Here is a 24,006-nt window from a genome sequence, read left to right as displayed (position 1 = left end):
TTACAATGAAACATATCCTTTAATAATTCATTAAACAGTCACAACAACATAACAGGCAGAGGAGGGATCAAGTGAGGCCGTTCAATGGGGCTGATAATCACTGATAATGGCCATTCTGTGGGATGATAACATCCGAAGCGAATCACCATGATAAGATCACTTGCACCAGAAAGTTTAATTGAACCAGAAAAGGTTTTGACACTTACTTGTAGGCCAACAAAACTTTTTTTTTTTCTTCAACAGATGGAATGTAAACATAAGGTAAAAACAATGGAACTAGATTTTTATTTCTGTTTAAGGAAAAAGGACAGGTTTGAATAGGTAAATTCTCTGTTAGTGTCCAAGTATCTGTTTCTTCAAAAGGGTAATTTTAGAAAATCAGTATGATTCACATAATGAAACACCACTTATTCACCACTAATTCATTAAACAGGCACAACAAAATAGAAAGCAGGAAGAAGTTAATTAACTAGCACAGTATTAATCACTCAGGTTGTATGATCTGACAAATAGTTATGCAAAGAGACTTATTTCAAGGGAATCTTATGCAAAATATACAGTGAAAGAATAAACAGAACTTAAAGTTTGCAACTGCCAGGCAAGACAGATAAAAACTGCATGTTTTCCTCATTAAAATATTGATTTTATTTCAATTTATACAAAAGTTAAGACAATATATTTATCAAACTCTTACCACATCCAATTATCCTGCCTGTCAGTTTAATTGCTCCAATATAATTGCTCACATTCTTGTGACTGATAGTCACAATTAAGGTTTGTTTTATAACAGTTTTTGCTGTGTCTATCCTTTTGATTCCACTCACAAAGCAGATTTCGGTCATAAACTTATTGTATTTCAAAATTATGCTGACAATTTTGAATGATTCCTGCCAAGACAGAAATAAAGACATCTTAGATATTTGAACTCAGTCCTGGTGTAGTCTTGTTTAGGATTTTAAATCCCAGTATACAACTGTTTTAAAATGCATATTTAAAAGACTAGAGTCAATAAAACATTTGCTTATATTAAAAAGTAAGACATTTTTACTTCTAGCAGGCTATATATTTCCACTTTAACTCTAAGAAGCACAGACATCCATCAAACATAATCTAACATAACTCAGATCTGGTGAAATGTTTTTTTATTATTTGTTTGAGATCCAAGATGCATTTCCAGTAACACGGAAATCAAGCTACAAATGTAAAACATTTCTTCTCAAAAGAGGACTACAGGAAACATTGCTAGCAACTGTTTTGTCATATGTGTGTGCATTGAAGTACTTACCTGGATATGTGGGATATGAACTTGTGTCAGGATATTTTGAAGCTAGAAGAAGAAAAAATATGATTATTTTTTATTTCATAGCATAACACCTTGTTTCATGTGAAATAACAGTATTGATTAATTATAATCAAATTAATAAATTGCAATTTTAACAGTTGCCAAAAATGTAGTTAGCAAAATAAATATTCAATTTACGCCTAAATATTTGGTTCAGAAACTAAATGAAGTTAAATATTTAGCCTATATCTAAACATTACATTTGGAACTATTTAGTTTGCAAACTAAATATTTAATTTGAAAGCTTAATATACAAACTAATATTTAGTTTGTGAATTAAATGTTTAGCTTGGAAGACTGATATTTATACATGTATGTGGTGAAAATATGAATCTGAAAAATGAACATTCATTGTTTGACAGGCTGCATAAACTAACAGCAATATTATTATTATTTTTTACTGTGTAACTTTATAAATGATAAAAACCATGAAATATAAATATTTAAAAAGATCAATAATTACTGTGAATTATTTTTCAGTCACATGTATTTAACTGACTTTTTTGTAAATTTGAAAAACTATCTCAGTGTGTAGAAAAATCTTCAAGTGTGTACCGTTGTTGACATTTTTCCATAGAAAGAGTCCAGTTATGCAGAAGCACAACAGAATCAATCCGACAACAAGTCCAATGGCCAAATCAAGAGGAAACTCAGAGGAAGAAGAGACTGGATCTAAAAGTAGGACCAGACATTCTTTTTATGAAACAGTTGTAGAATAAATATTTAATCTGTGCAATTTGTGAGAAGAGGCAGTTTACCCCAGTTGGTACTGATTGCTGCTTTTTCCAGTCTGGTTGTTATGGTTTTATTACCGAGCTTAAACACACAGTCATATCTCTTCCAGTCTTCAGATGCAATTGATGAGACATTCAGGTCAACACTCATCTGGTAAGTGTCATTGTGGTTTGGGAGGATCTCACTGGGCTCCTCATCATTTTGGATCTTTTCTCCATCTCTCCTCCAGAACATCTCGGCTGTGTTTGGGTAGAAACCTGTGACAAAACATCTGACAGGAGAGGAAGGGGTCTTCTGGAGGAGAGCGACAGAAGTGAAGTCTGCATGAGGAGGCAATGTGGAGAAAAGAGGACAGAGGGTGAAGGCAATGGAGGAGAGGAAATAAAATGGTGCAGTGATACAATAAATGGACGATGGTTGAGTCTGCCTCCAGCCTTTGATTGCTGGACGTACAATGTGCACCAGTCAACCCATGACCACAATGGTGAACCACAGTAAGCAAAAATAGAAAAGTAGGTTTAAGAATAATTTTGAGGTATAAAAGACAAAAGAAAGATTCAATCTCAATGTATTAAAAATCTTGCATGGCATTTGTCAATTGCTCATGTAAAAACAAAGGGTAACACTTTATTTGAAGGGGGGTGAATAAGACTGTCATAACACCTGTCATGAACATGACATAACATGAATAAGCCTTCATGAATATTTATGACTGTTGTCAAAGCGTCATTCAGTAAATTATGACACTTTTAATACAAAGTTGACATTAATCAAAATGTCTTTGTTATGACAACTTGACATTAACCAAGAAATCATTACTGATATAAATTTGTTATAAAAGTATTACTGATTGCACTTTAAAAATTAGGTAACTTTATGTTATCAAAGGTAAAGTTTAAACAATAATGATTTCCTGGTTAATGTCAAGTTGTCATAACAAAGACATTTTGAATAATGTCAACTTTGTATTAAAAGTGTCATAATTTACTGAATGACGCTTTATGACAACAGTCACAAATATTCATGAAGGCTTATTCAAGTTCATGACAGGTGTTATGTCATGTTTATGACAGTGCCATGTCAGTCTTATTCAACCCCCTTCAAATAAAGTGATACCAAATAAAGTTCTAAACAGCAAGTGCAAAAGTTAAAGGTTTTTGGCCTTTTTGTTTTGCTACTAAAAGCTACTAAATCTTACTGTCAGAAAATCAGAAACTGAATGTGAAAGTTAAACTGAATAAATAATGACTGTCATACCTTCTCTCTGCAGAGCGCTAAGAGTCACAAACTCTTTTAGCATTGGAGGGCAAATAAATGTCAAAAACAGTGTTATGTTGTTTAATTGCTCCTGGGCAGAGTCCCACAGCGGTTTTAAGCTTTCAGCCAAAGGATGTTGAGCAACCCATGTCATATTTTTGGAGTCTAGTTTCATAAAATTGTCTCCATTGTAGCCACACTGCTGAAAAGTGACAACTCCAACAGACGTTTCATCCAATTCACAGCTGCTCATGCACTGTAAAACATGGACAGCTAAAACAGACAGGAAAGAATTATAGTAGTTTGTTTAAAAAAAAGTATTTAACATTTATTGTGTGAAGTATCTGCACAGTACCTTCATCTGGATTTAAGGTTCCCAGCTTGTTTAAGTATACAGTAAAACCGAGGTCCACATAGGTTAATACTTCTTTAGAGAATATCGTCGAATGATAGGAATCTGAAATGTTCTTCCAGAGAATTGAGCTTTGTTTTCTAATTCCATTTCCATCATAGTAATCCACCTGGATGTCATCAATTACTGTTGTAAACAGGTTTGGAAGATCCCTGATTCCAGTCGAAATAATAGCAAAAATCGTCAATGAATTTTTGACTGTGGAAAACAAATGTGGAAGATATATGGTTAATCAATCAATCAATCAAATTTTATTTGTATAGCAGATTTCAGCAGCAAGGCATTTCAAAATGTTTTTACAACATTAAAAACAGAAACACAGAGTCATGTAACATTGAATAAACAGTTAAAAAAATCCTCCTCCATACATAAATGGTTATATTAGTGACATTAAAACTGGTTACCATACCTGATGATGAAGCCTGGCAGAGAAGAAGCAATATTACTATTTTGTTTGTGTAAAGACACATTTTTCCCAGAAAGCTGATTTTAAATCCTTTCAAACTAACTGTTGAGCTGAGAGTATAAACCAAGATTAAAACAAAAATGACAGCAGACACTTGAAACAAGAACCACCGTCAGTTACATTAATTGCTCCTCCCACAGTGTTTGAGAAGGAGTACAGGCAACAAGAGTTTGTGGAAAGCAAAGTGTAATTCAGCAATGACATGTTAACAGATGCATCATTTTCATTTGCTTGTTTCTTAAAATGTAATTTATAATTTTATGAATCAACTTTTGTTCTTGGGCTGCCTCTTGGTTAGATTTGTTCACACTTTCATTTCCCATTGTAAACACTTGCCAATTTGGCAAATTGAAGATAACTACAAAGACATCAATAAACGAGGAATGTTTTTCTAAAGGCTACTGTTAACAATGACACCAAAGACAGTGACAGTAAGCAAACCATTACGGGAAGGTTTGTTTGGAGCAGTGACAGCAAAATATATCTATTTTCAGAAGTTATTCATCTTCATATGTAATCAATTGTTCGCTTTTTGAGAATGACCCTCTATGGTTAAAGCTATGTACCACATGTATTTAAAAGTAATGGACTTTTTCAAAAATGTGCCCTTTTACTGTATTTTAGCATGTATAATTAGCATACATAGATGTTTAATGTTGAGTCAATTAATCTCATGCAGACATCACTTCTCACAATAAAAGTTTGAAATGTCCCTCTGATTAAATGAGGGCACAATAAATGGTGATGGGGTATAAAATGAATCGAATGTGTTTATTAAGGATGCTAAAAAGAAGACAGAAAAACAACTTTTCTGTAACTATCTTTTTAAAAAAAAAATGTCTTCATTATTTTCTGGTGTGATTTTTTTAAAGCTGCTTTGTGTTTTAATGTGGTTCTAAGAGGTAGATTTCACTTGGGATGGTTCCTGCATTTTGCCAGTAAATATATTTTCTGTTTCCTGCACTTGATCTTGTTAAACAGGATTTGATGCCAAATCAGATGGTGCACTCTCCTTCACCTTTGTTTAAGTCTTTTACCACATCTCATCCTCCATTTTTCTTCTCTTCCATTTATAAACATAAACCTGTTCAGCTGGAAGATACTATGAATTCAAGCTATAGATGGCGAGATGTTTTTCTCATGCTGAAATAGAACTACAGATTTCAAAATTTTATCTATAAAATACATCAGTCAATTACATTTTAACCTCTCAAGGAAATAATGTATGTGCTCTGTTCTCCAACATGACGTCTGGGAAAGTACAAGCCCTTAAGATAATTTCTAAATGGTAATTTCCAAACGACTCATCCAAATATGCATTGACTGAGGCAAGGGCGTAGGTTCGGTCTAAGTTTTGGTGGGGACCTTGACATCCCCCCCTCCCCCCCTCCCCCGCGGCAGCACAGTGAAATGCCCAAGAGCACCGAACATTTTTGAGAAGGGGGGGGGGGACCACATTGGCTTAATAACCCCTCCCCCCAACCATAACCATATCATACATCTTGTGTATACAACCAGATACAGTCATACTCAGCAGATCAGTTCAAGAACACTTTACTTTTTCCTTTACAAAATTCAGCAAACGTTACAAGTAAGATCAAAAGAAATATCCTCTGGATACAGCAAACACAATTGCAGATAAGAAGAAATCAATAATAAAATAAAATAATATATTGCACTAACAAAAAATATAAACGATCGTTCTGCTCTGCCCCTTGCTCTGCTGTCTGAGCATCCTATGTGAAAAAATATTACATAATTAACAGACCTATTCTACCTCACATTCAGTGCTGACCTTACTAAACACCGGACTTTACAACAAATGCGTTGCGTGATAGATATCTAACTTATGGGTCCACTCACTGTACTTACAGCCGACGTAGCGAAATAACTTCTAATGTCTGTCCTTTTCTTTTTTGGTGGCGACATGGTCTCGAGACTCAGAAGGAGACGCGTGTGCCCAGCTAGCCGCCGCCTTTTACAGCTAATCAAAGAACATCCGACGATTCAACTGACTCCCCCTCCCCCCACCTCCCGACAGCACCGTTCCGACACGGTCTCGGAGGCTCATAGTAAATGTCAAACTAAGAAGCTTCCGTTCCGCGCACCGCCTGCTGCTGCTAATCAAAGATCGTAGATCCACGTTCTTTGAGCCAATATGGCAAAAATTGGTCGGGACTTTTTCATATCCCGTGAATATTGGTCGGGACATGTCCCTACCGTCCCTACCCAAACCTACGCCCATGGACTGAGGTGTGAACACAAAATGGTTTATATTAATTAAAACTAGCCATCCATCCATTTTCTGTACACCCTTGTCCCTTAGTGGATTCGGGAGGGGCGCTGGTGCCCATCTCCAGTTAACGTTCCAAGCGAGAGGCAAGGTACACCCTGGACAGGTCGCCAGTCTGTCACAGGGCAGAGACAGACTGGACAAACAACCATGCACACACACTCACACCTGAGGACAATTTAGAGCAGTGGTCCGCAAAGGTTAAAGGGCAGTATTATGTGTTTTCCAGGCACATAGTTCAATTTTATAGCACAATCAAGTATTTATGTTACTTTCAGTAGTTGATATGAAAATGCTCTATAGGTCAAATATGACTTCAAAGAAATTTGACTTTGTAATTTAACACCTTGAAATAGGGCCTCTGTTGCTTTAAAAACTCCTGCTCTTTCTGAAACTCTGCCTTGACTCTCACGTCACATTATACAATGAAGAGCATAAAACAGAAAGCATTTCTAGATTTAGCAAACAAGCAAGTCAGATTTCCCCTCAAACCTTCATTTGCACGTAAGCTTTCTAAGCAAGATGAAAATAGTGATACTTCTCATGTTCTGCCATACCACAGCTGCAGGTAAGAAATTGCAGTTCATTGTCATTTATACCTTATATTTTTTTTAATTTGCTTTGTAAGGTTCTCCATACCGACATGAATAGATAGCTATTTTTAAGTAAGAGGTCAATTAAAGTGTGTTTACAAATCTGAGTGATGTAAATCTATTTTAGCAATAAAAATTTGTGTTAACTAGGATAATCATAAATAAATTTCAGCCTGTATATTTTTTTACAAGTTACTGTACAATTTTAGGAAAGGTCTGCCACTGTTCAGTGTTCGTAGCTGTTTCGGTTAATGTCAGGATTACCAGAAAACAAACATAAGCATGAAAGGCTCATTGCTGTTTATTCTTTAACTATTTTACATCTATGCTCATCCGTGCACTAAGATTTATGGGGTAAAGTGTGTATGTGGGTATGTGTGTGGAGGGTTGTGGAGGTGTAATGGAGGGGTGGGGGTGTAGGGGTGTGTGCGTGTAGTAACCTGCTGCAGTCACTCCCACAGTATAGGAGTAAAGTGTTTGGAAACCACATCTACCACATCCAAACATCTACAATTTACTCCTTGTAGTAAGTTGTAGATGTTTTTATGTCAATATATCACACACAAACAGTCAGTAAGAGTTTTCATTAACAAGTAAAAAAATGTAGAGAAAAGAATCACCACCCACTATCCTCTACAGTGGTTAATTTAAAATGTAATAACCCCTGCTCAGTAATAAAATGCTCTGACCCAGAGCTCTGATGAGGAGAAGAGGAGGGGAAGGGGTGCGGCAAAACAGCTGACATTGATTCAACATTGATCAGATGTTGATCAGACATCCACATTTCAGTCATTAGATTCAGTCATTTCAGTCATCAGATTTCAACCACCAAACAACATTGATTCAATGACACAGTTTCAACGGTTTGATTGGATGGTTGTTTGATGGTTGATCCACCATCATTTGTCGACTTCAACCAAAAATAAACGATTCTAACTATAATTCAACGTTGATTTAATGTTGTGTGCTATCTGGGCTGTCACTTTCCGTTTAATTTTATGTATGTGCATGTTGTACTGCAGTTCTCCACTGGGGGCAATGAAACCGAGTTCTTTTGTGTAAGCAGCACTGTTCTGAAGGAGTAAAACCTGTGAGTTAGCAAAAAAGTGAACACAGATATCTGACGAAAAGAATTGTGGTTCATTGTGATTATGAGTACTGAACAAGAAGACACAACATATACGCTGTCGTATCAGGTTCTCAGGGTCTTCATGGATGTAAACATGAAGACCCTTAAGAGGATTCCAGATCCATGGTCAACATCTTACTGAATGTGTGGACTGATTTATAATTAGTACATTTCCTGATTAGAAAAAAAAAATCCTGTCACTTTTTTCCACCTTACTTCAGTTATATGGTCCATTATACTTTTCAGCCATTTGCCAATTTGGCCCCCTCTTTTTTATAGGGTGCAAAATGCTTGAAAGAGAGAATGTCAAGATATGAAAGAAACCGGACTGCAGTGGCAGATTAGCGATTCTTTTAAAATGAGCATTTATCTGGAAACACAAGAAAATATTTGGATTTTCTGAACCAAATTGAATTCATTGCATTTCATCACAATTTTATAAAAACACATCAAACAGAGCAGGTAATAATTCCTGGAAATAAAAAAAAAGATTGAATAAATAAAATTAAATAACTTATAAAGCTCTAAAAACATACAGAAGTGACAAGTACCTTTAGATTTACGGTCTGCTAATATAATATTACAGTTGAGAAAGAGAGAGAGAGAATTTTGTTATTGTAATTTTGTTCTAACATTTTTTCCATACAGTGATGCATGTCATGAAGATCGACTTCACTGGGTCCTCTGGGCTCACAGAATTTCCTGCATTTGAAGCCATCACAGAGGTTGATGACATCCAGGTAGTTTACTGCAATGCAAAAATTGTTGAAGCAAATCAAGACTGGATGCAGGAAATATTTACAGATCATCCTGACCAATTTCAATGGGCCAAAGATCATTGCTACGTAAATAGTCCTCCTTTCTTCAGATACAATGTTGATCTCATTATGAACCACTTCAATCAAAGTGAAGGTACAGTATGTTCATTACCTTGTTTATCTGAGATAGTTAATGTGAATATTCTTTATTTCATGCCAGTTAAGATAGCAATAAGCAATTACTAACTAGATTAGTATTTTTCACTGCTTAATATTACTCTCATTTTGACATGTTATGTGGCCTATAACTAGACTATTTTTTTCAGGAATCCATATTTTTCAGAGTTCAAGTGGCTGTGAACTGAACATGGAAACTAAAGAGCTGACTGGCTTTATGAAGTACGGTTATGATGGAGAAGATTTTCTTGAATTTGATTTAAAAGGACGGAAATGGATTGCTCTAAGAAAAGAGGCTCTTTTTCTCAAACAGCGTTGGGACCTGGATATATTGAATATAAATTTGTTTGTTGATCTCCTCACAAATCAGTGCTATCTATGGCTCAGTGAATCCTTGATCGCTGGAAACAGAACTCTCTTTAGAACAGGTACAATCACTTAACTGAATGGACTTCTTGTGTACTAAATTATTCTATCTCTTGCTATCAAGTGGTACATAGTAATAACAATCATATTATTCTACTATTTTATTCTACTTTTGAAACCAATTTATTAAAAGCTGTTTCATCATATTTTTCCAACAAGTTTGTTGGAAAAATATGTATATAACAGACATATATGTTATATATGTAGAACTCATTTAATAAACTGTTGACCATGCCTTGCTCTAATTATATCATCCACTTACTACCTCTTCATCCCTTTCCTCTTCTGTTTTCCCCCATCGTGTTCAGATTACCCCTCAGTTTCTCTCCTTCAGAAAACTCCCTCCTCTCCAGTCAGGTGTCACGCTACTGGTTTCTACCCAAAGAGTTTCCTGATGTTCTGGAGGAAGGATGGAGAGGAGATTCATGAGGGTGTGCACCCTGGAGATATCCTCAACAATGAGGATAGTACATTCCAGTATCGTGTTGATCTGGATATTTCATCAGTCCCACCTGAGGACTGGGCGAGGTATGACTGTGTGTTTCAGTTTATTGGAGCTGAGGACAAAATCCTGATCAAGTTGGATAAAGAAGTAATTGAGACCAACCAGGGTGAGAATAAGTATCTATATCTCAGACTCATAAATATTAGTATTTAATGCTGTTGGATGTGTGAACTAAAACTGCATTCTGCTGAAATCAGAAAATCTAACAATAAACATATTCTGCACAGGAAGCATTATAACTGATTTGCATAAGCCTTTTGTGAAGAAGCTGTTTGCCGCACTGCTGATGTCAGTGTCCCATACTGAGCACATCCCTTCTTAAAAATAAAACCCCAGTAAAATATGACAATTCACATAACATCTATGGGCTCGATTCAGCAGTTTCCAATTCATGCTGTGTTCTTACCTCATCAGTTCTTTTTGTTCGTCTTTGAGCAGATGAATCATCTCAGATAAGAATCATCATCATTGCTGTTATTTCTGTTGTGATTGCCATCATCATCATCGCTTTAGCATTTACTGCCTACAAGAGGAGGAATGGTAAGAGCATCTTAAAGCTGGACTTGTCATGAAATAACTTCAAACTTAATTGAGTACAATCTGAAGAAGAGAGCAAAAAAATTACTGTTAATATGTTCATTACATAGGAAAACATAGGAATATAAATGTTTCAATTTTAAAAGTTTGATCATATGTTTGCATATTGAAATCCAAATTATCTGTGTTGCTTTCAGAAAGACCACTCACACCTGGTAAGTAGGCAGAGCATTTGTTAGTCTGTTCTTTATCCATTTGTTATGTCTGCTCTGACACTGATTAAATTGATGTTTCACCAAATAATCTGTAAAGTATAAGATTAGTAGATTAACAGCATGCTTTTGGTTCTTCAGACTCTGAAAACATGTCTCTCTGAGAAGCTGACTTGAGAATCAAGATGGAGAAATGCAGCATCCTGCTATGACTTTGGTCTCCTAATTGGATTGTGGGTATTTAAGTTTTCATGAAATTAAATGAAAGAATATGTTAGATTTATTCAAAGTAGTATTGGTCATTCATTTAATTTGTACAAATAAAATCCATCTAAAGATGAACTCCTATATAAATGATCTTTCTGTTCTTTTGAAAATGATTTCATACTGTATTATATTTATTACCTATACATACTGAAAGCTATATTAATTGGCAGCAGTTTATAAGAATGAGTAAATAGCCTTAACATAAGTGTATCTTTGTTGGAGAAGCATAATTTGCACCGAAAGCTTTAAAAAGGCCTATTTTAATTGGATGTACATTTAACAGCATTTATTTTAGCAATTTATCCAATGGATGTAAATAAACAAATTTTAGTTTTTGAATGTTAGTATAACGTGCATTGACATATATAACTGTGTTAGTGAATGCTAATTTAAATACCTATTTAAATGTGCATTGAGTCTAAATTAATAGACAAACAGCAAAAACACCGGTTTCAAATGCATGTTGAAAGTAACAACCAACACAGCAGTGGTGTTAACTTTTGGGGAAGTTGGAATGTAATATGTTTAATGGTAAGCACAGTTTACCTATCCCAGCACAGATATATGATGGCATACATCTGTATGCAGACCTAATATTGATGCACTGTACTTCTCCCTTGCTTTAAACTTAACATTCCCAAAAGTTTATAAGCTGACAATCAAATTCAATACATTATACATTTTTTTTTTCTTTTTTGTGGGAGCGTAAATGAAATAAATAATTTACAGTTAACTGCTTTCTATTTAACCACTTATGATCATGTGACAGTCTGCTGCAGGCAGAGTGTGGGGCCAGCTGTGGGTTCTCAGGTACAGCAGAGATTAGCAGAAAAATGTAATCATAACTTTATGCTTTTTGTGTCTTTTTTTTCTTTAACCAATGAAAACATATATCCAAAATAAAAGCACAGATGTGTTTAATTTTTTTTTTCAGTGTTTTCTAAATTAGCAAATACTCTGTCAAAATTCCACAAATTATTCTGACAAATTATGCTGGATAACTGAGATAATGAGAATGTTGTGAAATATCCTTTATGTTGTTGGATTCTGTTGATTATAATCTGTCCTATTGAGTTCTATGTGTGTATAACTTCTAGTTAGCAGCTGTTTATCTTGTATGCATTTAAGCCATTTCTATGTTTTATATGCTTTGAAGTAATGTTTTTACAAGAAGCCTGTCTCCTAAACCTGTTTCAACAGAACAAGGAAACATTCCTGATATTCATATTGTTTAATAAAAGAGTTTGTAATTTAAAGATATAATGAAGTGGATATGCTGAATTCCCCAAAAGTAAAATAATATGAATTAAATGCAATGTTCTGCTACATTTTTGCTGCTTACTTTGATATTAATATTTTAGCAGCTTTGATTGTGACATCTATTTCCAAAATGGACATTTATGAGCAATGTGCAGTGACTGTAAACCTAAATCGAAATGTGTTACATTTATCTTTAATTAAATATTATCTATAATATTATCTACAAATCAGTTTGTCTTTTTTGCCTCCACTATAACATAAACAATGAAGGGAAGATGAGTTGTTATTTAATATGGTATAAAGGACTTTATTTCTAAAACAAAACTTGCTGATTGCATAGAGCCACATACTTTACAGCACTCACTCCTCCTGTATGAGCACCAACAATGGGCACTCAAGTGCACTACTTTGCAACAATTTCTCACAGTGAGCGAGCTTGTAGGAACGCGAGGAACTCCATTTTGAAAGGAAGAAATTAGGTAGGTGTGAGCAGCTATCTGTTATGACCAGAGCATGCATAGAAAAATATAGAAGCATTAATCCAGTTAAGTTTGTTAAAGAAAAAAGTAGAAAGATAACAGCATTAGTAGCTACTTGCGTTGCTCCATCTAGCAGACAAAACAAATAAGATCTGAGCTAGTTTTAAAACTTATGGGATGAAAGAAAGCACACACTAAATTGCAGCAATAGCACAAAAAAGTTGAAAACAGCAGGGAAAAGTATCAAACATTGCAACATTTTCCAAGGATCATATTGTTTCTGTGGCATCAAGAAACTTGGATTTATTAGTCAGGTTACTGACTAACAAATCCAAGTAATTCACATGCACCAAAAACTGCAAAATAACTTTGTTGTATTTCATTTTATTCAAGAGCTGATCAAATTTAATAAATAACCATTTTTTGTGCTGGAGACACGGCTGGAAAACTACCATATGAAATGAAACTCAGAGCTGATCACATAAGAACTGATCCTGAATCTCAAACCTCGTCTTTGGAGTCGACCTCCAGCTCAGACTGACGGATTTAGAGGTCGACTCCACCCGAGCCTCCGACTCAGGAAACTTTAAGTTTTTCTTCTAATCTGCTGGTCAGGAAGAAGATTTCTTTCAAAGGCTTCAAAGTGTTCACTGGAGAACTTCTACAAAAGGATCTGCAAACCCCGCGTTTCTGCGTTACCATGGAGACGTGAAAGTCTCTTGATGAGACTGCCTGCAGAGGCTTACTGTAGCAGCCTCTCCATTCCTTGACATGAAGGTATTTTCCTCAGTTTGGGCGCTGCTTTGACCAACCTGGCGATCCAAGTGAGATTGTTTCACCATCTGAACTGAGTTAGGTGTTTTAAACTAAGGTATTGTAAATCACCTTTCTGTTGCATTTGTGCTTAATGTTTGTGTAACACCTGCTACCACTAGGTGTTGCACCTTCCTTACAGCCCGAATGTCCATAAAAGAGAAGCTGGCAGGGTTGTGGCCAAGTTTCAATTTCCTGTGTGACTGAGCAGGTGTGTGTTGTTCCCATATATTCCATTGTTTAGCGACCATGTTAGGTTTGGAAAAATACCATTTTAAATCAATTGTTTTAATAATGTAACATGTGCTGATCTGTTTTTTTTTAAGTTGAAGTTAAGGGGATATATAATGTTCCATATTTACTTGTTGAATCTCAAGTGTGTTGCAAAGACAAGTTTCCTTCAGAGTTCACAAACCTTCCCCTTGTCTCTTCAGAGCCTCCACTTGGTTTTCAGCATTAACAGCAGCCAGTTCTGCTGCCTGAGCTGAAATGAGATGATTTCAGTTCAGGCAGAAACTTTGTTGTATTCCATTTTTATTCCAAAGAGATGGAATTAATTCAAAAATTTCTTCAGAGTACTTAATCTGAGGTATTTCTTAGTGGAATAAAACCTACATTTAAAAAAAAAAGAAATGTCATCTTGCTTCTAAAGCTGTTGTAGTCCAGGTAAATGTAATTGCAGTGCAGTTATTGTTCATTATTAGTTTCATTTAATACAGTAATTATCGAGTATTGGTACAGTGTCTATAGGCAGTAATTGGGTTTTTCCACATTTCTTCAAATTATAACGACAGATATGTTCCATAGGTTTATTGGGGATTTGATTAGATGATTCAACACAAAGTATAACAGTAGTGTAGTAATATATGATAATTAAAAACAAAACAGTAATGAATCTTGAATCAGTATTTTTTTATCTCACAGTATCTTGTTAGTTTGCGTTAGTTTATCAAGTACAATCTAAACAAAAAAAACATGAACATTTGTGGTTGTAATGTGACAAAATATGTACAAGTTCAGGGGGTGTAAATACTTCTGCAAATCACTGCAGCAAACTTTTCTTGTAACATAAACTACCTTGGCTTTGTTCCTGCAGTTCTTTTATCGGAGTTTCTTGTGACGAAGAAAAGAAAACACAAACATAATGTTATAGTTGAAGATTCAAAATTATCTTTATTTAGAATGCTGCTTTTTGTTTTTTTAGAAACCCTTCTGCTCCGGCAAGACGGGGTAAAACAGCAAACAAGAGGCCTAAAAGTAATGCACAACAGAAACAAAATCCCAAATCACCACAAATTCATCGGACCTCAATCAATTCGAGGTTGTTGTTTTTTTGCCTAAGAACTCTCTTAATTATGGTAATTACAGTGATTGACTGAAGCCAAAACACACATCCCATGGAAAATATGCAAAATTACCTGCAATGCTTAAGACAGGAAAATGTGCTCATCGCTGGTATGTTTTCCTGTCATTTGTAACATCAGTGGGAAACGTTTAACTTATTTGAGAGATATTTACAGGAAACCAGTTGGGTCTGTCCTTTTTATATTTAACAGCTGGTGAAAAGCTTTTTTAGCACTTGTTGATGGAGCGGCCGTTCCTGGCAAACGCATGGTATGATCCACCGGGTGGTGAACATGCAACGCTCATGAAACTTCATCATGGTTGAGTCCTTTGCTGAAACTGCACAAGTGTCAAACCACTTTGGCTAAAACCTTTGGTTTACCTCATTTGTCTGGTTTCAGACCAAAGTAAAACCAAACAGGCAACTTTGTATTTTTTGACAACCACTTAGTCCTGTTTTGGACATTTTGTGTTGTATATTGGCAATTCATTGTTTACATGGTTCTGCCTACAAAGAACATCTTTGAACTGACAAAGATTGACTGGGAAAATGTTGTATTTTCCCCAACCTTACTGAAAAAACATTGTTGTTTGTCCACACATTTTACAAATAAGATGCCACATAAAGAGATTTAAATCCTGACCTACAGGTGAAGTTTTGGTGGCTTTAATGTATTTAAGTTATTACATTTTTTATTTGGTCAGGCCATAATAAATAAATAGTAAATGAGTAATGTCATTTTGTTGCATTAAATTTTTAATATGAGTATTCATATTTTTACTCATCCACCAAATTTGAATAAGCTTCTATTATTATACCTTCATTGTCTCTCTGTAGGTGCTGCACCTCCACCTTCAGTGCAGCCACTGCTGTTCTCTCTCAGAACAGCATTGATGTTGTCAGAGTTGACATCTATTAACACAGATTAAACAACACAGGAAAGACAAGAGAGTTAGATTCTTTTTCTTACTCGCGAGGAGAACAGACAGAGATGTGCTTTCAGTTACAATCTCCTACTGCTCTCAAAGCACATTTGCCTGCCCCTCTCTTTTTATTGTCTTTAGGATCCCTTATCACAGAGAGCGCTGTAACTCTAAAGGGAGGGGAAAACACTTCATCACAGTTACAGCGCCAAGATTATCACTAACACAATCTATCTTACAAGATTATCCAGTTCCTGACGGGATCAAACAGAGCAAGTTGTACGTCTTCACAGAGATAATTTTACAGCTATCTAACAGGTCAAAAGGCAGGGCGTTCTGCTGAACAATTACTGCAGAAAGCTGTTGTCATTGCTCTTCTTCAGAGAGGCCTTCTGAGAAAGGAATCAGAGTAATTTAACAATACAGGAACATTTAAAGAAAGATGTATACTAAACAAATAAAAGCATATAAGACAAGATCATTATAAAGGTATATAAAACAACTAACATTTGCAGTGGTGGAGAAAGTACTCAAAAAATGTACTTAAGTAAAAGTACAAATACACAGGCAAAAATGTACTCAAGTAAAAGTCAAAGTACCACATTAACATTTTACTTAAGTAAAAGTAAAAAAGTACTGGCTTTTAAAAATACTTAAGTATTAAAAGTAAAAGTACTTGCTGAATACATAACCTAATCGCTAATATTATTAAGTGTGCCGATAGTATTTAATTTGAATACATCATAAATGTGCCATTTTAATAAACAATGTCACAGATTAAACATGTTCTTATTGTGTTTATTCTCTGTAAGAGTTTAGACTTAGATATGTGATTCTATGCATCTGATTATGGTATGAAGCGTTTAGAGCATTTGACTCGTCAAGCGCGTCCAATGGGTCTGACACATCAGACAAATACGCTGGCAATGGAAAACAACAGCTAGAGTGATTCTGCCACTTCTGATGCTACTCCACATAGACTTTTAATGTAAACCAGAGGCGACTGATGCTCAAAACGTGTTTGGTGTGAACACAACATTTGGCTAAAGCAACAAAAAATCTCAAGCATATATATGTTTGTTATGGCTGCTTTAGAAACCAAACAGCTCCAACTTTATTTTACAAATCAATCATTTTCATAATTAAATCTCTGGTGCAGATGTGTTTAATTGTGCTCCTTTCACCTTTATCGTAAATCAAAATAATATTAACTGCCTACATGGTGAAAAGCAAATGACTACTAAAGGTCGTTTGATGACTTTGAGTGTCATGTACCCATGAATTGGTCCACATTCGCAAAAATACATCATCTCCTATTTCTAGCAGCAGTGAGACACCATATTGTGTGTCGAGCTTAATTGAGTTAGAGTTGCTTATATGATACTAGATTAGCAAGGCACTGTAATGTTGTAAAAACATACTGTTCTGGTTTTAAGAGCAATCCAACTCCCTCCTTTATTGTCAGTTCAGGTTTAATTGTATAACACATGTTCAGGTAGTTCGTAGTGCCTTATCAGGTAGTTCATAGTGCCTTGCATTATAAAAGCATCATACAATCACCTTGACCTTACATTTGGTCAATGGTCCATTTGCTACTATTCAAAGGCAACTCTGGATTTTTAGGCTTGACCTAAATGAACTCAGTGTTTCAGCTGTTTTACAGATTACTGAAAATTTGTTCCAGAGTTGTGGTGGACAGAAGCTGAATCCTGCTTCTCCATGTTTAGTTCTGGTTCTGGTTGTGGTCTGTTCTGCATTCCCAGAACCAGAAGACCTGAAATGGCAGAATCTCCTTCTGTGTGCAGGTGGGCTTCATACACAACCAGTTCTGTAGAGTAACATTTAAATATTTTACTGATATTTTGTGCCCATAGACTTCAATTCAGATTTGACCAGATCTGACCTATTCCCTCTAACTTCCTCCCCACCCTCTAGATCCTGTTGAAGTACAGTTTTGAAATAATTTGTTTTTATGATCCATTATTCTCCTTTTTATTGGACAAGGCTAAAGTAACACTTTTTATCATCTGTCTTACTGACAAGATACTCTGGTAATGATTTGCCACAAACAATAAAATTCAGTCTTTAAGGCTTGACGAAGTTTAAGTGTTGACCCACATAGACCAACACCGAGGATGGAAATAAGAACGCTGCTTCCATTGTTGCTGCTGGTCTGCTCCGTCTCTGCAGCTCAACCTCAAGCGGAGTCTGGAAATGACATTCTTTCACATTTAAGGCAGACTGAGGGACAGGTAGAACCGGACCAGCAGACCTGCACACAGGACATCAACGGAGTCCTGAGGGAGATGAGCGCCTGGTTGGCTGGACTGAAGGTGGAGGTTCAGCACCTACAGAGAGATAATGAAGGTTTGTTTACAAAGAGAGTTCAAGCATTGGAAAGACTATTTCTGATTAACTAAACACTCATATTGCACGACCATTTTAATTCTGTGTTTTATGTTTGTTTTTTTTCTATTCATAGTGAAGACGAAAGAGCTAGAATCACTGAGCCAACGGTACCAAGGTACTGACTGATACAAGACGATGTACAGAGGTTTGGTATTAAGTTTACTTTGGATATATCACAAGTATCAACTAATAAAATATCAATGGAATAACTGGGAACAGTAAGTTACACACATGACTGTATAGACAGTATAAGCAAATCTTTCTCTTGATTCTGTCAATCTGGAGTTGACTTAAAATAAATAAAGCACATGATTTATGTTAATGCAATGACCTGACCTGATGTTTATTACAGTATAAAAAAAAGTATAGATACAAATGCATACAACTCTAATATTTAACTTTTTAATGTAATATACAGAAATTTAAAAAAGTAGAAGAAATATTTTTGTTCAGATACCTGTATTGCTCTATGACAATGCCTATGTATTAAAAACAGACTTACCTTAACCAAAACAGTTTTGTTTCAAACAAACGTAGATTTTCAACCCACTAAGAAATACCTAAAATAACAGAATACATTTTTTTGGCATTTCTTCTTTTTCAGCTCAAGCAGCAGAGCTTGCTGCTGTTAAAGCCAAGGCAGACGGCATCGAAAACCAAGTAGAAGGTTTGTGAACTCTGAAGGAAACACTCAGCCTGTTTGATGTCACATCCATATCAGTGACATTAATATCTCACTTTGAAATTTAAATTGTTACAGCTGATCATATTTGTACAATATATTTCAGATGTGGGAAGACATAATACTCTGAACATATCAACAAATGTTTTATTTCACTGAATCTCTTTGTTTATCCTTTCACTGCAGCTCAGGCAGCAGAACTGGCTGCTGCTAAAGCCAAGGCTAACGTCACCGAGAACCAAGTGGAGGCTCTGAGGAGAGAAGGAGAAGGTTTGTGAACTCTGAAGGAAACACTCATATCAGCAGTTCACTATCAATGGCTTCAATGTCCAAGTTCAATGAAAATAACTGTGTGAGCACAAATCTTATCCTAAGACTGGATGAAATCTGAACAAAGCTGACATCCTATAATATTTGCAGGTTTTAACTTTTTAACGTGGAACATTAAATGGTATACAGGCCATACGATTTAAGTAAAGTAGATTATTTGATTATTAACAAGTAAAATCTATTGTGTAGCAGTCCAACTATAAGACCAAGAAAATAAAAATAGAACTTCCTGTAGTGATAGCGAGCTTCCTTAATCCTTGTGACAGGGTTCTCTTATGACTTGGACAAACAAAAATTGACTGCCCAAGGCCAGAGATCACTTTAGTGAAATTTATTTAGCTTTTCTTCAGGTGAAAAAAATGGCAGGTGCAGAATATATACAAGGACGTCCAAGGCAGGTTAAAAACAGACAAACAGCAGTACCTTCAATGCAAGAGTCCATCACCTTCCATGTGACTTCTCAACAACTACTAAACAATTACTTCTAACTCAAATACACGCTTAAAGTATACATAATAATAATAATAATAATAATAATAATAATAATAATAGAAATAAATAAACTTAATAGAAAAAAATAAACTTGTAATCAAAAATACAATGATCAATTTAATAGAAAACACTCAGTATGTTCCGATTAAGTCACTACGTCATCACACGACTCTCTCCTGGCGCGTCACAATCCGGAAATAACCCTGCTTGAAAACAAAACCGGGAAAATGTTTGCAAATGAAAATAGGTTAGGATGGATGCTAACTGAAGCAGGAACACCGCGTGTGCACCCACGATGAACCGCGTCAGTTTAAGCTGCAACATAAATAAGTTCGCGGTTGTGTGTATGTGTGTGCAGGCATGCTCCCATGTTGACACGGACTCATAATTAAGTCCCGGCTCGTGACGGCTCCTATATCACAATCCTCAACCTCCAATGTTGCTCTCAAAAACTTAGAGAGATTTATCCACTTCCTGTCAGTAAATGGGACATTAATCTATCTACCAGTACAGATCTTTACTTTTGGAGTAAAATTTGCATAAACCCATTTAAAATGATCTAAAACTCCAACCTTCGATTTATGGAATATAAAATACACTCTGCAAGAGAAAGAATTTTCCAAATGGGTTTCTCACTATCACATGTCCAAACTGCATGAGACATTTTCCCATCTCCCATCTACAGACAGGAGCTCCAGCACTGCTGTAATTCTTTTTGTTAAGTATATGAAGGCATCAGCATGCTTAAGAAAATAAATCAATGCAAATATTTACAACTTTTTTGCATTTGTGAATTTGTTGTATTCAAACAACAAATTCACAAATGTTGAGATGTTTAAAACTCTTGCTGTGTGACTGAATTTGGCTGATGTCCCGTTTCTGTCTCTCAGCCAAGCGACTGGCTTTCTCTGCTGCTCTTTTGGAGTCGGGTTCAGTAAACCACGGGCCATTCAACACACACACAACCATGGTCTTCAGACATGTTACCACTAATATTGGAAATGCCTACAGTCCAAGTACAGGTGCATCAATTTACACTTTATATTTTGCATTTTTATTTACAGTATGAACAAAATGTAACATTTCTTATGACATGAGAGATAATTACAATTCTTGATAATACAGGGCTGTTTACTGCACCAGTAAGAGGAGTGTATCACTTTGAGTTCCACATCTACGGACATGGAAGTTCTACAGAGCCTACATCTGCGTTGTTGATCAAGAATGGAGTGCAAATTTTTGCAACATATGAAAAACAGACTTCTGGTGGTCAGAAGACTTGTAATGGCGTTACACTGATGCTAAACATCGGAGACGTATTTGTGCGTTTGCCGGCCAACTCATGGGTTCATGACAATCAAGATCATCACACTACCTTCAGTGGCCATCTACTGTTCACCATGTAGGAATATAACAGGGTTCTACTTTTAAATTAAAATCTGTGATAGAAACCAGGCAGCGGAGATCTGCATCAGAGATTATTGTTTCAGAAATAACAGCAAGCTGTTGATTACATTTTGGTTTAAATTTGCATATTCTAAATCACACATAATTGAAATTATTGAAAAGTAGAAGAGATGTGTGTGTGTGTGTGTGTGTGTGTGTGTGTGTGTGTGTGTGTGTGTGTGTGTGTGTGTGTGCGTGTGTGTGTGTGTGGACCACGCAGCACCAGCGCCTCTTTCTGTCCAGTTTGGCACATTATTACACATCTGAACATGTTCTAAAATCAAATTGAGCATTTTTATATAGAACAATTTGAATACATCAACTTATTTTTTCATGTCACAGGATTAATAAACATGTCCACATTACAGTCTTCAATGTTTTTCATTTGTAGCATAAGTTCTATTTTTTAATGAATGCAATGCACAGTGTCACAGAATGGATTATTGACTGAGCCGTTTCATCTGAAACATCCAGTAATTAACTTATAGTGATTGTTCAATTTATTCATGAACTGCTTTATAAATGGCTTGTTCTTATAGGCATATATTTTTGAAGAATCAATGCTGTAAGTTACAGTGGAAGACAATACATTACTTCCTCCTAGTGGGTAATAGGTATTTTCTGAATCTACATAAAAGAACTACAGACAACTTATGTGAGTTTTTTCCAAGCTTTCATGAAAGCCGAGCGGTCCGCTGCACGTTCTGACAACTTCCAGCTTGAGTTCGTCTTTTATTTTGAGAGAAGGGAGAGATAAAGAGAAGATGCGAAAGGCACAAGTTTTGTCTACAAGTTCTACACACAGGTCATCCAGTCCTTTCCCTTGAGAGTGATTTTTCTCAAGGCTGGAGGGAACCATCAGTTATGCTGCTGAGACATTTTGTGAGTCGGTCAAAAGTCTTCAACACAGCAGTCAAAAGTCAACACTTCTAAAATGAAAATCACAATAATCTATAGTATAATATAAGACTGCTATGGTAAGATGTTCTATATACATGTAAGAATGATAACATATATTTCCAACAGTGGGCAAAATGTGTTGTACACCTCTGTTCTGGAAGACATTCAGAGAGACTTGGAGATAGATGTGTGGGAGGCGCAGGAAGTGGGTTTATTAAGATACAACATCCAGAAGGTGTGAGAGGCCCCATGGGACAAGCATTCACTGACAAAGATGACCAAACTCTCACAAATACTATAAGAGTATAATGGTGTTTGTTGTGTGACACATTGGGATCAGAGTGTTTGTGAGAGAGTTTGGTCATCTGTATGCAAGTGAATGGTTGTGTTGTGCAAGTATGTAGTAAGTTTTGTCACTCTTACAAGTCAACTTCTTACACTTACAGTGGGTAAAGCCTCGTATCATAAAAGCAAATATATGGAAGCACTATGCCACATCATGGTCAGAGGTATTTATCACTTTGATTTTGCTAATCTGCTTCTGCTTATCTGCTGCATTTGCTATATTCAAATTACCAATTTGTGTTAAAATATTTTGAACCTTTTTGTGCGAGAAAATGAAAGTTAGCTACTCTCAGAACAAAAGTAAAAAAGAAGGTATCAGTTAAGCATTTAATTTTATGCTCTCTGGATTGAAATGAAATATTAGACATGCATAGCTTTTTTTTTTTTTTTCTTTAGAGTCAGTGCCGGTGAGTAGGGTACCAAAAGAATCAGGCTCCATCAGAAATTAATTACAATCACAATATGCATGAGAATCTGTTACATGCAGTAGAATAATGAGATATTCACACAGTGAAAGTAAGCAATGAAGAAACTTGGCATGAGCACAAAGCAAACGACTGATGAGAATCTGTCCATGTACAAGTCAAAAACACAGGAGTGAGTAAAATGTGAGGAAGGTAGAAAGCCAGTTTACCGTCAGATATGCTAATCAGGAGCTCTGATTGCCCTGCTGCCACATAGAAGATGGCGGACGCTGTTACATACAACTCGGCGCTTCATGAGGCGTCTAGGTATTCATGTCTATGTAGCGAAGCACTACAACATTAACAAAATGGAAAGGGTATGTCCCAGTTGGAGACCTGAGAAATAGCTGATTGGATGATTGGATGCTTTTAAATCGGAAGTTATCGCTTTACTGGGTCGGCCCGTTATTTTTTATTTATTTATTTGTTTTAATAGATCTATTGAGATACAGAATACATAACAGTACAGACACAGCATACATTGTGGTATAGTATCCACCAGGGGGTGGCAAAACATTTAATTAATAACTGGAGCAGTTACTTTCATGGCTCCATCTTCATCTAGCTGACAAAAACAACAAAGCAAATAAACTCTGAGGTAGTTGCAAATCCTATTGAATGAAAGTATACACAGTTAGTCGCAGGAATATAAACCAAAAAAAGTTCAAAACTGAAATAACAGTCAACTGTCTTAGAAATAACAGAGAAAGGGAAAACGGTGAATGTATACAGAAAAAAAATGTACTAGGCTACATATAAATCTATTTAAATAACCCCACTGCAAATTAATTCAATCTACTTATTTATCTTTTTGTATGGCATACCTATGTCTGAGTCCTTAAAACTCTCCACCATTTACATTTTCTTTAAGATCACATGGATTTGATATATTAGTAAGTGACCGACAGCTGATCATAGATGTATTGAACCTCATTTTATGTTTTATGAAATGTCAGCTTAGCATCAGAATATTACAAGTTTGTTGCCTCTTAGGAGGTGGAATCTAAAG

The 24,006-nt window shown here is 35.7% G+C and overlaps 3 protein-coding genes across 5 annotated transcripts; 2 read left to right on the top strand and 1 right to left on the bottom strand.

Moving 5' to 3' along the window:
• Positions 1–914: 914 nt before the first annotated feature.
• LOC103146409 (major histocompatibility complex class I-related gene protein-like) lies at positions 915–4,456 on the bottom strand. The gene is made up of 6 exons (XM_007564317.2): positions 4,156–4,456; positions 3,690–3,944; positions 3,335–3,607; positions 2,101–2,397; positions 1,898–2,014; positions 915–1,327 (listed from the first exon to the last, which is right to left on the bottom strand). The coding sequence occupies exons 1-6, from the start codon at positions 4,214–4,216 to the stop codon at positions 1,194–1,196; spliced, it is 1,137 nt and encodes a 378-aa protein (XP_007564379.1). The 5' UTR covers positions 4,217–4,456; the 3' UTR covers positions 915–1,193.
• A 2,265-nt stretch (positions 4,457–6,721) lies between these two features.
• LOC103146410 (major histocompatibility complex class I-related gene protein-like) lies at positions 6,722–12,585 on the top strand. Of its 2 annotated transcripts, none has more exons than XM_016677543.1 (7): positions 6,722–7,073; positions 8,876–9,139; positions 9,312–9,590; positions 9,897–10,199; positions 10,532–10,633; positions 10,822–10,845; positions 10,984–12,585. In XM_016677543.1, exons 1-7 carry the CDS (start codon positions 7,028–7,030, stop codon positions 11,004–11,006), a joined length of 1,041 nt encoding a protein of 346 aa, XP_016533029.1. In that variant the 5' UTR covers positions 6,722–7,027; the 3' UTR covers positions 11,007–12,585. The 2 variants fall into 2 exon arrangements, with proteins under 2 accessions (XP_016533029.1, XP_007564381.1); XM_007564319.2 differs by having other exon boundaries at positions 6,723–7,073; positions 10,828–10,845.
• A 4,936-nt stretch (positions 12,586–17,521) lies between these two features.
• LOC103146461 (complement C1q-like protein 2) lies at positions 17,522–21,634 on the top strand. 2 transcript variants are annotated; one of them, XM_007564395.2, is made up of 7 exons: positions 17,522–17,734; positions 18,166–18,296; positions 18,412–18,453; positions 18,943–19,005; positions 19,207–19,290; positions 20,733–20,864; positions 20,968–21,634. In XM_007564395.2, the coding sequence occupies exons 1-7, from the start codon at positions 17,649–17,651 to the stop codon at positions 21,246–21,248; spliced, it is 819 nt and encodes a 272-aa protein (XP_007564457.2). In that variant the 5' UTR covers positions 17,522–17,648; the 3' UTR covers positions 21,249–21,634. The 2 variants fall into 2 exon arrangements, with proteins under 2 accessions (XP_007564457.2, XP_016533031.1); XM_016677545.1 differs by lacking the exons at positions 18,943–19,005; positions 19,207–19,290.
• The last annotated feature ends 2,372 nt before the right edge of the window (positions 21,635–24,006 follow it).

This window comes from Poecilia formosa, unplaced genomic scaffold (genome assembly GCF_000485575.1).
Source record: "Poecilia formosa unplaced genomic scaffold, Poecilia_formosa-5.1.2 Scaffold158, whole genome shotgun sequence".
In the NCBI taxonomy this organism is placed as follows: Eukaryota; Metazoa; Chordata; class Actinopteri; order Cyprinodontiformes; family Poeciliidae; genus Poecilia; species Poecilia formosa.
This window is presented reverse-complemented; position numbering and strand designations above follow the sequence as displayed.

What these genes read in the sequence shown, in the direction of transcription:
- LOC103146409 (XM_007564317.2), bottom strand. Translation starts at nt 4,216, where the DNA reads ATGTGTCTTTACACAAACAAAATAGTAATATTGCTTCTTCTCTGCCAG. An exon ending in AACCTTAAATCCAGATGAAG is followed by an intron (nt 3,608 to 3,689) that starts GTACTGTGCAGA and finishes TGTCTGTTTTAG; the next exon opens with CTGTCCATGTTTTACAGTGC. An exon ending in TAGCGCTCTGCAGAGAGAAG is followed by an intron (nt 2,398 to 3,334) that starts GTATGACAGTCA and finishes CTCCTCATGCAG; the next exon opens with ACTTCACTTCTGTCGCTCTC.
- LOC103146410 (XM_016677543.1), top strand. Translation starts at nt 7,028, where the DNA reads ATGAAAATAGTGATACTTCTCATGTTCTGCCATACCACAGCTGCAG. An exon ending in CTGCCATACCACAGCTGCAG is followed by an intron (nt 7,074 to 8,875) that starts GTAAGAAATTGC and finishes TTTTCCATACAG; the next exon opens with TGATGCATGTCATGAAGATC. An exon ending in CCACTTCAATCAAAGTGAAG is followed by an intron (nt 9,140 to 9,311) that starts GTACAGTATGTT and finishes TATTTTTTTCAG; the next exon opens with GAATCCATATTTTTCAGAGT.
- LOC103146461 (XM_007564395.2), top strand. Translation starts at nt 17,649, where the DNA reads ATGTTTAGTTCTGGTTCTGGTTGTGGTCTGTTCTGCATTCCCAGAACC. An exon ending in CCTACAGAGAGATAATGAAG is followed by an intron (nt 18,297 to 18,411) that starts GTTTGTTTACAA and finishes TTCTATTCATAG; the next exon opens with TGAAGACGAAAGAGCTAGAA. An exon ending in TGCCTACAGTCCAAGTACAG is followed by an intron (nt 20,865 to 20,967) that starts GTGCATCAATTT and finishes TTGATAATACAG; the next exon opens with GGCTGTTTACTGCACCAGTA.